Source organism: Cynara cardunculus, assembly GCF_001531365.2.
Source record: "Cynara cardunculus var. scolymus isolate 2C chromosome LG 16, CcrdV1, whole genome shotgun sequence".
NCBI classification, from domain to species: domain Eukaryota; kingdom Viridiplantae; phylum Streptophyta; class Magnoliopsida; order Asterales; family Asteraceae; genus Cynara; species Cynara cardunculus.
The window spans coordinates 106,279-121,214 of NC_037543.1; the positions used below are offsets into that span (position 1 = coordinate 106,279).

The window sequence follows — 14,936 nt, forward strand, 5'->3', positions numbered from 1 at the left end:
GGGAATATATATATATACACCTTTGTTCTTAAGTAAGCCAGAGCCAGCAACAGCAACTCCAGTGGATTGCAGAGGCATTGGAGTGAGATAGATAAACTTCTTATCTGATTTTGCTGGAGGAGCAGCAACCCTCTTTCTTTTTGAAGTTGGATTGTTTGTTGCTTCATGATCAGGAGCCTGCATTGCTTCATGTACCAAATTGAGCAGTTCTTTTCTACCTTTGCAGGGAATAGGCTCCCTTAACCGTTCAGCCGAAGGAACTCTGGTACTTGTTGCATCCTTGGTAGAGGTTATTCCAGAACCATCAGCACCTTGGCTTTTCATCACACTCTGCATATTCATGTCCTTGTGGTCCTTTAATTGGTCAGCCTTCCTTTTCAAGTTCTTGTGGAGCAAAAGAGATTTAGAGTGTGCCCCTGCTTCTAAAGCTTTGGAACTTGTATATTTCCTACTTTTGTTAGGAGGAAGGGGTTGCAGATGAGATGGAGGGACAAGACCAAAACTTGCAGCATGATACGACTTGGATTTTTCTGTGAAAAAAAGATAAATATTCAGTTTTTTCCTAACCAAGAAAGATAGACTTCCGAAAATGAAGTAGATAAAAATGGCAGATTCACACCCCTGCTTACGACCAAATTTGTATAAAAATGAAGTAGAAAGACACTAATTGGAGCTCACCAGTTGATCCAAACTTCTGATGCAAATCCTGTGTAAAAGAGATTTGATGCCTTAGTAAATAAATACTTGATGTGCCTTCGTAAATATCATATTATCAACAAAAATTTGAACAAAGCTCAGGTAAGCATTACTTACAGTCGCAAGGTTGAAATCTATGAGATATCCCTTAGCTGCCTTGCAGGAATAAAGAAAATTTCCAGGCTTAACATCTCTGTGAACTACTCCCTGAAGCACAAAATCAAAATACTGATTTTTGACCTGGGTACCCATGTAAGTTGAAATTTCTTTGCATAAAAAATTTACCTGTTTATGAAGACTAGCAAGTGCTCTGAACAAACAGTAGCCATACCACTGGAGCTGATACACATCTATTTCTCTCTTCAAAATCTAAAGTAAAAGAAAAATGAAAGCATATTAATAACAGTGCCCAGCAACTACTTGGTCATTTGAAACAGTTGATTAGAAAATCACCTCAGGCCTGTCATGAGCAAAATGCTGAAGAACAATGCAATGAGAATTGCCACTTTTAAACGATCCTTCGTATTTAATCACAAACTGCTTACCCCTGAAGTATAATAGCATTCTGCATCAGTATCATAACAGAGAAGATTGTTTCAAGTAATACCTTTCATCATCCTTACCCGAATCTCTCCAGCATTTTTAATTCATTGAGCACATGATGTCTGTTTGCATTTGCATGAGGATCTGCAAAACCATAATGCACCAGTGCCAGGTGAGCATTGCTTCAACTAATACTTACCAGGATGTTAACATAATTCATAACTGAAAAGAACAAATTGCAGTGGACAGTATTGGCAATAATGATGCTGTAAATTAAGTAGATAAATAACTTTAACGACATATCCTAAAAGGATCATTGTTGATATTAGTATTAACACTGTTGAATACTACAAAAAGTACTCATCATAAAACAGACCCAGTTTGATTATATTATGTATATTTTTAAACAAAAGCTATTGACCTGAAAATGTTACTTGGGCCCCAAGAAGGCCTAGTTGCTATGAATTTAACGCAGTTGCATCAAAAATACCATTTCTTCAATTGACATTGTTGAACCAAAAAGGCATGGCATGAACGAGATATTCAGCTGCTTACATTTAATAGCAAACGTTGTTCCATCTTTTTTCCTTCGTGCCTTGTACACTGTGCCATAACCACCTATGAATTTCGTTTGTCAAAAACAACCAAAAAATGTTATAAATTCTGCCATGAAATTAGGTCTTTTAAGCTTGTATATTTGAATTAAGAATTCATCTTTGCTTAAATTACCTGAACCTTCTTCTTCCTCTACAATATAAGAATCAAACACTGGCAGTACTTTTGGTTCTGAATGATCCTGCAAATGAAGCATCCAAAGCTTTTAAGTGTTATGACAGTTAACTAATAAGCTGGGAAATTTTATTTATATCAAACTAAAACCATGATTAGACAATATCTGACACTCCTATATTATTGAAGCTCACCTTCACATAAATGGAGGTAGGCTTTTCCTTGTTCTCTTTTAATCTTTCCCATTTTTCGAGAGTGTGCATCTTCTGGTCACAAGTTGGCTTCGACTTCTGCTTCACAAAAACTGACCTCTTGCCTTCTCTACCATCCTTCTGTTCAATATGGGCACCAATATCAATTCCCTTGTTTGTTGTTATGGAGACTGTTCGCACTGTATAAGTTTTTTCATCCTTTGGATCAACTTCCAGTTCCACATAGGATTCTGGCAGATGCTTCCGCTCAAGAGAGTTGAGCTCTCTTGTAGAAGTCATCAAGTTTAGCTCAGTAGCTAGACTAGTGTGTTTGCCTCTGATACTGTTCTTCTTTTTATAGTCATCTTTACAAGCCATTTCCTTACTCAATGACAGATTTTCAGCATCTCCTTCACCATGTTGTGAACAAGGTAACTCTCCACTTCCACAAATTGATTTATCTTCCTTCTTAAAATCGTCAATATCAGCTTCTTTGGTGCTTTTTAGTTTTTCATTGTCTCTAGGTGTAACTTTGCTCTGTTTGCCAACTTCTTGGCAAAATGCCTTTTCTCCACTGCCAGAACAAGGTGTCATGTCATTGCAGCTCAAATTGTTCCTGTTTCCAGAATTAGATTCAGGTATCTTGTCCCCACAAACAGGGTTATTTGACAGAATTTCAAAGTAGCCTCTATGGCTTGCAGAATCCAAGATATATTTGCCTTCTCTTCCCTCAACAAGTCTATGTCTTTCAAGTGAGTTGTTATTGGCCCTAGAAGACCTTTCGTCAATCCAAGCATTTACCAGTGAGAGTACCTTCTTGTTATCATCTGTTTGGCAAGATGTACTACACTTTTTGCTCAATGAACACTTTTCGCCCTTTATATCTTCTATTCGCACAATTGAACTTGCAGTTAGATGAGATGACGACTGATACTGAAAATAATCCCCTCCTGATATCGTTTTACTAGGACTAGGGAAACGAATGTAACTATCATTACCAAGAAAATTATTCTTGCTTCCATGCTCTTTCATGCTCAAAAGTGTACCCATCTCCCTTTCACCTTCATGTTTACCTTTCGATCCATAATTTAGGGGTCGAGCATTAAAGTTGATGAGTGAGGGCATCTTAACCGTCACCTTATCTGGTCTACTGTCATTAGATATACCAACTGACTGATTGCTTGCTTTCATGATCACACTCCTTACCGTGTCATCATCAACATGTATGTAGACCTATCAATTAAAAATTATAATCATTCAACACTGACCAAGTCAAGTACCTTGAATAAAAAGAGAGTTCAAGCGGGGTGCCCGGTACCATCCATGAAATGTCAACCTTCAAAGATTCCATCAAAATAAGCAAATAGAAAATTTGGTTTTGCATTAAAAGGGTCCAAAGTGAAATTACAGGAGCATGCAATAGGATCTATAATCAAAAGTTAATGAGTTACACCAAAGGCCAAGAAGGAGTACTTTAGAGCTTGCCATGATAAATAGATACATATACTTGCAGCAAGTTCTGGATATCATTAAAATCACTCATACCCAATTGTTAACTTGAGCATACTAAATTAAAACCGATCCAGAAAGAAAAAGAAAAGAAGATGAAGATGAAGTACCTTTCCGCAAGCATTTGAGATCCTAAAAGGCATAGCCAAATCCGTTTGATCAGCCTTCTCTGTTGCACCATTAGGACACAATCTTCTTCGCTTTCGGTAATACGTTATTTCAACATCTTCCGATGCCCTCTTACGCCAACATTCTCCCGTCTTTATCCCCCGAGGAGCCAAAATCTTCAAACCTAGAGTTGAATTCCACAAAAAGCGCTTTAAACCTATACAAACACCGGAAGAAACCGTAACCAATCCATCAATCGTCAACGATAGAGGCGAATCAGGCATAGAGCAAACGAATTCAACGAATTCTAGAGACGCATCAAAAGAAGTGCATCGGGATGCCAAATGGATCGGAGGAACCGGATGCCCGATGGAAAGCAGAATAGCAAACAAGCTCCATGCTCTATTTTCTAACTCGGTGTTGGCAATGCTAAGCTCAGTGATAACTTCATCAGATGCGTTTGCTAGCATCAGCTGATTTTCCATCGAAACTGTTCAAATCCACGATTCAGCAGGTCAGAAAATTAGGGCTTGATGATTGTGAAGGAGTAACAAAGGTGATTCAGATGTAGAAATGGTGAAAATATTTCTTCATGATCTTCGATCTGTAAGCAATTTGCAGAAATGTGAAGGTGGTGGGTGAGGCGCGAAAATGGATTTGGAGTTAGGGTTTTGAGAACTTCGCTGGGTCGATGTTTTCCCGCCCATTTGCTCGAATTTTGATTTTACACATCGCCCCCCTTGACTTTCTTTTCAAAAAAATGTTCCCCTGAATTTTTTAAATTGTGCCTATTAGCCCCATGTTGGATGATTCCTTTTTCTTTCGTCCAACATGTATTTAATTTTGATTTTTAAATAATACTTTAGAAATACTACTATAACTAAAAAAAACCTATAACTTTGTATTTTTTTTATTAGTTTTTACTCTTTAAAAAACAATTGTTGTTACATGAATTATATATGTCATTAAAATTAAACTGTATTTAGACAAAAAATTGTTTACCAACAGTCTCAACTGGACCCATACAGAACCCGGCTCATTCGAATGAGCAAACCCATTACCTGTTTTACATTTAGACAAAATTACCTACATCTTTATCAACTAGGCTACACGTTAAAGGTATTATAAAAATCATAATGTTTATATGAAACCATATTAAATACATGTAGTATTGTATGAAAACCAAATTGATTTATGGTTGAGTTATAAATTTGTAATTTATAAATAGTGGTGTGATATTTAGTTGCAAATTCGGTTTATGTTGTGAATTGGAAAGACAAACGAGAGTACGATATGTGTGCTCATTTGTTTACATTTATCATAAATAATGAATTGTGGATTTCTTTTACAAGATTCATGATGAATGATATACCATCTTTGATCAAATATCCTGTGAATGCCTGTAATACGTGACGCGTTATTCTTTGTCCTTTGATTTACAACATAACTTAAGTTTGCAATTGAACCTGCATCTGTGATATCATATAATAAATATTAACATATCATATTACGTGAATATCTTACATTTATAGGAAAATTTTAAATATACAAAAAATAAACAAGACAAACGACGAACAAGACGGTATCTTGATAAGAGTGATTTTATGAGGTTTATAAGTTGGCAAGGCCGGCCTTTAACATTGAGATAAAGGTCATGGTCTCATGTCTCATTTAATAAGGATTTAATATATCGATAATATGTTTTAATATATTCATAATATTTAATAATAATTTGTATCATAAATTATTGTTTGTTTTTCCCAAACAAATTAAACCAATATTAAATTTTACAAGAAAGATTAAATGGATGAACTGTGTCATTTATTGATAAATGAACTCCAATATAAAATTTTAATTTCAATAATCCTAGGAACAAAGTTTTAGGCATATTTATTTACTTTTTGCCTAAGTCACATACCAATGTATAATATAAGTTAAATAAATACATATATATAGATCTGAGATTATGTAACATCAATTTGTTTTCGTGAGATCACTTTTTTTACAATTGAGACTTCACAGTGTGTTTACTACGAATGTTTGATTTTTTTTTTTTTACTTTCATAAGGTTTTGCTATGAAGTTTCAAATGTAAAAATGTAATCTCACGAAAATAGGCTATCTTATGAGAACCAGAGGAAAACCCCCCAAAAAAATAAAGAACACCAGGATAATCATTCACCTGAATATTATCCGCATATGCATACAAATAATTGAAGTTGTTTCTTGGTTTTTATGCACACGTGCATACCTTCCAGATGGAAGATTAACCGGATGTTCCTCAGTTTTTTCTTTTTTACGGTCGGTCTTCCTTTGAAAATGACCTTTTATAGATATATTATCTTATAATAGCTCATAAAAAGATAGATTCACATATCTAAACAATAATGATACAATCATACATACAAATACTGGGGAATAATTTCCATGCATATATGAAAACATGATCTTTCAAATAGTAATGGCATAGTCCATTTACGTATTGAGAAAAAAGTACCAACAAACAGTTAATGTTGCAATTTGCAATGGTCCATGTACAGAGAGAATTGAAGTAAGAAGACAAACAACACGTAAAGCTATATATCATCAGCTTAATTTCGACAAACTTGTTCATTAGAGAATCATCATCATCATCCAGTTTTCTAGATTTTGAAAGAAACAGCCGGGAAAATTACTCTGCCCCGGCTGTTGCTGGCGGTGGTGTTGGTGTTGGTGTTGGTGGAGGCGGTGGCGGTGGTGAAGACAGAGCCAGCTTTAAGACAAAACCAACCATTATCCCAATCAGTCCAGCAGCTATTGCGAGTCTCAACGAGAATCCAGGACTGGCCTTAGATCTTTGTCTCCTTTTCTTTAGCATATCCTAAAGTAAATTCAAAACATTTGGAATGTTTAGTTCTAATAATTACTGAAGTAAATTAAAAAAAAAACTATCAGGAACTTATGCACAGAAGAGAGAGAGAATGAGAGAGATGAGATTTGACACATGTAATTGTAAAGTTATCTTAGGTAAGAGAGAGTTCTGGGTAAGCGATGACGGCTGACCAATGGCAGATCAAGAGATTTAGGTGAATGGTGGCACTAGGGGTATTAAAAGAAATCCAAAACCAAATAACTAACCTGAACCAAAACGGTTTCAGGAACTTATTCACAGAAAGAGAGAGGGAATGAGAGAGATGAGATTTCACACAACATGTAGATGTGAAGTCATTTTTTATTTTGGAAGGATGTCCCAGGCTATGCTTGGACTAATTGCGGTAAATTATGACTGCAAGAAATCAGCCCTGCTAAAACCAGTGACCACAATTGTTGTGTACGCCTAGAATAGAGCCCTGGGCAAATGGGATATTCTACCACAACCCCTAAGGCCTCAATCACTACGCCACAACCCTTGTGGTTGATTGCAAAATTATCTTGTCGCCCATTTATCGACACAAATTGGGTACGCGTTGACCGAGCAAGAGTGCATTCATAGTAAGCACCGACCAAAAATGGTTGTTCACCAAGTGCTGGTTAAGCTCTAACTGAAGCAGCAACCCCTTCCTTACTGGGACATCTCAGTCAGCATATTTTTGGGTAAGAGTGTGTTGGACAACATCCCTTCTTACCAGGTAAGCACCTCTTACTCAGTAAGAGGAGGTCCGCAGGAAGTAAATAGCCCCCATAGTCATTTTCGCAATTAAGGGGCCATTTACCAAGCTTACCGAGTAACCGCTTATCGCTTATGGACAAGAGTCACCACCCTTACTTTATGGGCCATCTTTATATATCTTGTCACAATTTGATGTAATAATCAAATTTCTGTCTAAAGCCAAGGCAATTAGTTTTAGTTTTGATATGAAAATGGCATAAGTCATCTGACACTTAAAATTAGTTCAAATGCATGCTTTTCTTGGGCCGAAGGAAGTAAATACATTTTACTACATAACCAGCTACCGTGTTAGGTTAAAGAAGTAAACGTACCAGTTCCTGTTGCAGCTGGGTTACCTCTCTCACGGCTGAATCCCTAGCGGCTCTTGCGGTCTGAATAGCCTGATTCTGCATTTAAAGAAAGAATGTAAGCAAGTTATTCCATGCATATGATGAATACCTTGCTTATTGAGATGGGGGAATATTCATTTAGGAACCGTAAATATTTTGAGAACCAACTACTAATATACCTAAATATTCATGAATACCTATCATAGCATTCACGATAAATAGTTCATAAATTATAATAATTGTTTCCTATGGTTCTCAAATGAACCTGCCCCTTATGAGATACTTGTCATTTGAGTCGCTTAGTAATTTTTTTTAACATTGATAGCATATAGGAGATATATATATATATATATATATATAGAGAGAGAGAGAGAGAGGGGGGGGGGAGGTCCAAGGGAGAACAATAACCAAATAAGAGAACATGAAAACGGTCAAATCACGTGCAAAATCACATATGATTTTACGCTAACGGCCAATGTGGCCCGCGATCTCAGGTCACGGCCAAAGTCACGTGAATCACATGTGAGTTTACATATGAATTTAGAGTAAAATCATGTATGATTCAACCTTTTTCTTATTCTCTTTTTGGTTAATGTTCTCGTATGAACCTGTCTCTCTCTATATATATTTACATATACACGTACATATGTATAGCAAGACACTACAATCGAAGAAACCTTTCATTGAGAGAATGTTGCAAACTTGCAAATTGCAATTACATTGCCTACTGTCATGAAAAAATGTAAGAAAAGTGTTTCAAGATGGATGAGAAATAATTGTAGTTTATATTTTGATACAGCGAATATATGTTTGGAAGAAATGTGAAAATCTTAATTCTGGCAAGTCTGCTGAATGCAATTAAGTTCTAATGTATTTGCAGAAACGCAATCATAAACTCCCCTAATATATAAAGTTTAACTTCATTCATCTTTCGAAATAAGTTATGCTTTGCCAAATTTGAACCCACCAAAGATACAAAGTGGAAAAGGAATTGATATTGAACTCACAGAGCTTGGATCAGAATTTTGTTTGAGGTTATCATCTGAATTTCCCTGATCAGTGCGAGCAACATAGCAGACCTTAAGCTTGCATTCCTCTAATTGTTTACCAGGTTCCTTGCTAAACTGGATGCGACAATTATAACACCCAGACTGTTAATTATCATTTCAATGAAGTTTGAGTCGAACGGAATGTAAATATTCTTACAGTATTTTGTGGAAGCTCTTCGGTATCAGTATTTGCAGGCACCAGGGTGCTTTGTAGAAGAAATTTATCTTTGCATTGCATATCTGGAGGGTACTCAACTTGGGCTTGAAGGGTAACTAAATGTGTATCAACAAGTTTAAGTTAGAAGACATGTAATTACTAAATCAAACATAAAGGGGGATTCGACTTTAAATAAATCAACAATTTAGACGATTAATTTCAGACTTGATATCTTCTACTGAAATATACCTTTGCCATTGACAACCTCAATTACATTAGCAAATTGCATGTAATGGAAAACTGAAGGCATGGTATTTTAAGTGGTTAAACAATTACTCTACATTCACAGAAGTTGCTTGGATTTTATTATTCTTGTGAACTTCGTACATTGCAGAGAAGAAAGACTGCCTAAATATAGATGGGCAAGACAAGAAACTGTCATCGTAACTGTTCTCTCACAAAATTTGGACTGTGGGCTATTGCCTGTGAAATCCAATCGAAGTTGTATGCAAATATACAGTCCAAATCGAACTCCATATCCAACATATATGATAGTATAATAAACCAACACCCTGATATTGATCATCCCTAAATAGTTCTGCAAGTCATGCCACAAAGATGATGTGTTTTTGACATGCCTAGAAAGCTTTAGTAGCAACCTGCAATTGCTTCTCAATTAAAATGTAAATGCAGAAGGCAAATACCGGGTGACGTTTAAATTATACACATAACTCAACAAAACTCCACCTTTAAAAGATATTAAATTGCATGATAATAGGATCTAGGTGATAGATTTTCATAGCATGTTGTGGAAATTTTGGTGCAAGAGTTCCCAGGCAATGGCTAAACCCAGATAGTGATGTAAGAGTTCCCAAACATCCATGGTAATATTGTGTATGATCTCATTATGCCATTGTATAATGCTAATATGCTACTATGTATCACTTCTTGCAATGCCAATGTATTGTGTTATACACTTATATGGGATAGGTGCACAGTACCCCTTGGTGTGTATGATTGATTAATTATAGTTCTAACTCAGTGAGTTAAGTAATATAAGGTGTATGGTGATGTCAATTTGTTCCCTTTCACTGAAAAGTTCAGATAGCACCTCTTATGGTACATATGTCCCGAGGCTGTATAACACCAGTGTTTGGCCGCACAAAGTATTTCTTGGGCGAAGTAGTTTTGACCTGGTAAAAACAAGGAAAAGGTACAAAAGTATGCATCATGAGCCAAGTCAATGACAATGAAACATTAAGTGTAAAACATGATGAGAGAGAAAAAAAAAAGAATAACGTAAACAAACCAACCAGAAATAACACACTTCCAAAATAATTCAAGTACTTTAGGGCAAAAAGCATACCTTAAAGGCAACATGCTTGTCTGTGGTGTTAGTAACCTTGATATCACAATGCATTGGTTTCTCCAGTTCAACTGTTGAATAAAACACTCAAGAAATCAGAACGGATAAATAATAAGCTATGTATACACAACTCAGAAAGATCTGCAGCCAATAGCTTTTCAACCAAAAGTAAAAACAGTAACATGACTATGTGCTTTAACTTTAACACATGACTTTTGTTTGTAAATGAACATAAAAATAAACATGTCGTCCCAACTATTGGCTAAAAGATCTCAGATAAGTCGGTACAAATAAAGCATTTTGACATTTGGACTTCACTGTCAACCAATGTAACATGCAAGTATCTTATAACCTCCTGCATAACTGTAGTAGAGATTATTAAAGCTTTATTTTTACAAAAGCATATGTATCGTCATGAAACAAAGAGAGCATGAGGGACATGTCATTTAGGGATCTAAAAAACAGAAAAGGGTTACAAAGCTTTTAATAGTCTATCCCATCCAGCTCGATAAGCTGAAACTGATACTTCGGCCATAAGAAACTATAGAAGTAAGTTAAATAAAACATGTGTGCCATTAAAAGAGAACATGGTGTACGTTATGTGGAGCATCTTCACCATCCATCGTCATAAACTTAAGAGAGTTATGCACCTCTTTTCCTTTCAAAAAAACAATGCAAGCTATCATGCCCGATAAAGAGGATGAAATAGCATCCTCGCTTTAGCAGTGTCTCTGCAAACATAAAGACTCAAAATCTTACTCATAATGCTCTGGGTACTTCCACTCCACCTTGACATCCCCTTAGGTATGACAATTGACAAGCACATATAGTACTCGCGCAGCTGCTTCATCCCTGAAAGAGTGGTCAACATTTTTCTTCATCCCAGTACAGGTGGGTGCACAAGCTCAGCACATTCTAAATATCATCTAAATTTTCGGGAAGATGTTCTTATTATAGTTAATCTTTCTACTCTATTCCACTGCACATGTTTCACTACAAATCATCCATTAGATGTAGTCATGTAGCTACAGGCCTACAGCAACTCAGCTGAGAACCATATGTCCATACAGAAACAGAAACAGAGTTTTCCCATGAAAGATCAAACATCCCAAACATAATGTTATGCAAATGCTCCTTGAAGCATGTTCTAAGTTACAACTCCAACACGGCTAGCTAACATATTCACACAAATGCTCATCGCTACTGTAGATCTCCACGGGATTCAATAGAAGATGATGCATTTTCCAACCATTCTGTTGTAAACACAAAAGTTAATTTCCTTGCAATAATCATCACTAGCGGCAAAATTCCTCAGCTAAAAGACAGATTCAACACATTTCGTCTACTACGATCTTCACATTCAAATCTACTTTCGCCAATAAAAAAAACCAATTGGCCACATGTTGTGGCAGATAAGTTCTCCGAACCTAAATTAAAACCACTTGATTCAACGCAATCCGAATCAAACTTTTAGATTTACTTAGACCAACAACGGAACATATGATAAATTAAAAGAAAATAAACCCTCAATGGAGTAATAAATAACATAAAGAAGAAATCAAATACATTAACAATTACAATCATGCTTACATTGAAACCTGAGCTCTTCAGGATCGACGGAGATTAAATTGTTACCGCCACCACTAGTCATGGTTGCTGAGATCGACGAATCAAATATGAAAAAATAATATAATCTTCTCGTCCGTTATTATTCCGGCGGTGGTCAATATGAAACACCACAATCTACCATGAATTAACGATCGCAAACAAACAGTACCCTAGATCCGAGAAAGAAACGAATTGAAATATTTTTACTCTCCTCAAATGATCGAGCTGTTACAATGGGAAGAGAGAACGAGAAATGAGGATGAAATTATGGGTTGAATTTGATCCGAACAAATGGTGTGGTGGTGGATAAAACAGTGCGCAACCGTCGGAAACGGCCTCTCCCCGCCGGTCAGTATGTGCGTACGTGAAAGCGTGCATCTATCTGACAAGGATGTACTTCAAGTTCAGGGGATCGGAAGGTACTAAACTTAAGATAGTAATTTACAAAAATAGTCCCTAAACTATGAATTTGTTATCTTTATGCCTCTTAACTTTCTATTTTATGCAATTTTGATCATTATAATATTTTCATATTGCTTGATGGTGCTTGGAGATTGATTGTGTGTGCCATAAGATATTTGATAGGGGATCGATGATACTGGTTTAAGGTTTATGATTGGCAAATTAACTAATAAATTATTTATTAACTGAAAAACTTGTTGATGAATTAATCACGTATGATAAAAACTATTTGATAAGAAAAAAAAAAATATATTTGTTATATAATATAATTAAAATAAAACATGGATAATGTAATATGTTAACTAATACAAACTATATGATAAAAAAAATTAACCTTACAAAACATGTAACAAATTATTGGGGCCTTAGTTCCATGTTAAGACTTAAGGATCAATGGTCAATGGCACCAATTAACCGTAATTCAAAGTTTAAGGCCCTTGATGGCTGTAACTATACTCGTTCACTGGAAATTACATATTATGGTAAATGAGTAGTATTCGATTATGAGGATCCAAACAAAACCGATCTCGATGACCCAATGCCTAATTCTAGCTAGTTACAACAGGGAAACCGTCTTATTCAAATAGACCGACTCTTATGCCTATTGATCCATTATATTATAGTCGAACATGCGCCACAATTTTAAAGTAGCAAACTATACTCATACACGTAGTTTCTATCTTTCAAAAGTCCTCATAAGATTCATTTTAACACAATTTTACCAAATAAAACAAGGTCCCCGTAACTTCCAATAAACCATTGCATCACCATTTCCAAGAGTTCATAAATTTAAGAATACTCATGATTTACAAGTAAGAGTTTTTTTTAGAAAACTTATAAACTTGGTGAAAACCATATATAAATATGGAGAGGACGACTTGAAGCTTTGATCACTACTTGAAATCTTACATTTGGAGGATGATAAATGTTTGAAGGAACTCAATTCTTTAACTTAAGATTGAAACCCTAATAGAGTAAATGAAGAAGAAGAAAGTAGGTATATGAAATAATGACTCGAAGAAGCAGAAAATCAGAGACTGGTGTTGTCCTTGAAACAAAGTTAGATGTAAAAAAGTTGAAGGACTAAATCTGATGATAGGTACATAGTTTAGGGACCAAATCCAGAATATCAAAAAGGCACTTTGAGAACGACAAAGCTGGAGCCTGGAGGCTGGGATGGTGACGTGGCAGTATGCGTCGCTTTAAAGGCATGGAAAAATGTTTCCTTCTGAGCGATGGATTAATCATTCTTCTCATATCTCACACCCATCACTTCTGTTTAAATAAATAACCAATTTAATTTAATTTAATTTAATTTAATTATTTTCTTAGTATTAAAATACACCTTTTCAACTTAAATGAATTTTTATTTTTAAATATAAATAAATTATTTAACTTTTCCAATTATTAGGTGTTTTGATTTTTTTTAAATACATACATCGTTTAACTTTAGAATGCGTTATCTATCTATAATAGGTTAAGAAGATTTTTTGAAGTGAAAAAAATTACATAATGTTTACTGTTCAAACCTTGTGTCATTCAAACCGTTCGCACCCACATCGCTCTCTCTCCTCTCTATCCTGCTATCAATTCCCCTCTTTTTATCCTTTTTTTGCTCTTTTGAGTGTGCTTCTCCAACAATTTAATGCAACGCGTATAGACAAATAAATAAAATGAGGGAGAACTGAAACAAAAAAGATTTGAAAAAGAAGAAGATCGATTATAGGGGCCAACAGACTGTGATGGAGAGATGATGACGATATGGTGGTGAAGAGTTAGAAGGAGGATAGATGGTGTTGGGTGTAAGAGGTTTGAATAGCATAGGCTAACAGATACTTGAAGTAAATACACTTATATTGTCTACCATCTGGGCATGGGACATTTGGATTCTAAAAGAAGAGTAAGGTTTTTTTTTGGCATTTTGATCTTAAAAAGTAATTTTTGATATTTCAAAGTCTAACTAAGGAGACGTTTACCAAACGCTTACGTAAGTAAACATTTACCAAGTCACATTATCTTACTGTACATATATGGCAAAGACCAAGAATATTATCCGGTAAGAGCAAAAGTAAATGATCAAGAGTCTTAACCGGTAAGTGGTGGCGACGACTCTTACCACATTTAACGTTTACCGGGTAAATTATTACATACGATAATATTTTGGATGGACTAAAATCTTACCAGATAAGTAAGTGATAATGTTGAATTTTACCGGTAAACATTTGCCCAAATAAGCATATGTTAAACGACCTCCAAATTATAATTAATTGTTTTTATGATACTTTGTAGAAAATGGACCTTGCAAAAAGAAATCATTATGGTTCATAGTATAGAGATCATGAGTTGACCTTATTGGACCTTGCCCTACAGTTTCAATATGAATATAGTGGTAACATGATATAAAAAATTATACATCATGTTTTTTTTTTCTTTCATAAAATGATTTAAAACTATGATATAATGATTTACTTTTTGACTGTGTAACTTAATTTTATACAAGAGGAAACATCACAATCAACTACAACATAATCAGTAGATTGT

At 35.2% G+C, this 14,936-nt stretch overlaps 1 protein-coding gene across 1 annotated transcript; it reads right to left on the reverse strand.

Annotated features, from left to right (window-relative positions):
* Positions 1–6,224: 6,224 nt before the first annotated feature.
* On the reverse strand, positions 6,225–12,315 carry LOC112529730 (vesicle-associated protein 2-1). Its single transcript, XM_025141105.1, has 7 exons — positions 11,916–12,315; positions 10,326–10,396; positions 10,071–10,152; positions 8,960–9,075; positions 8,761–8,877; positions 7,736–7,810; positions 6,225–6,635 (listed from the first exon to the last, which is right to left on the reverse strand). Exons 1-7 carry the CDS (start codon positions 11,974–11,976, stop codon positions 6,447–6,449), a joined length of 711 nt encoding a protein of 236 aa, XP_024996873.1. The 5' UTR covers positions 11,977–12,315; the 3' UTR covers positions 6,225–6,446.
* Between the last annotated feature and the right edge of the window lie 2,621 nt (positions 12,316–14,936).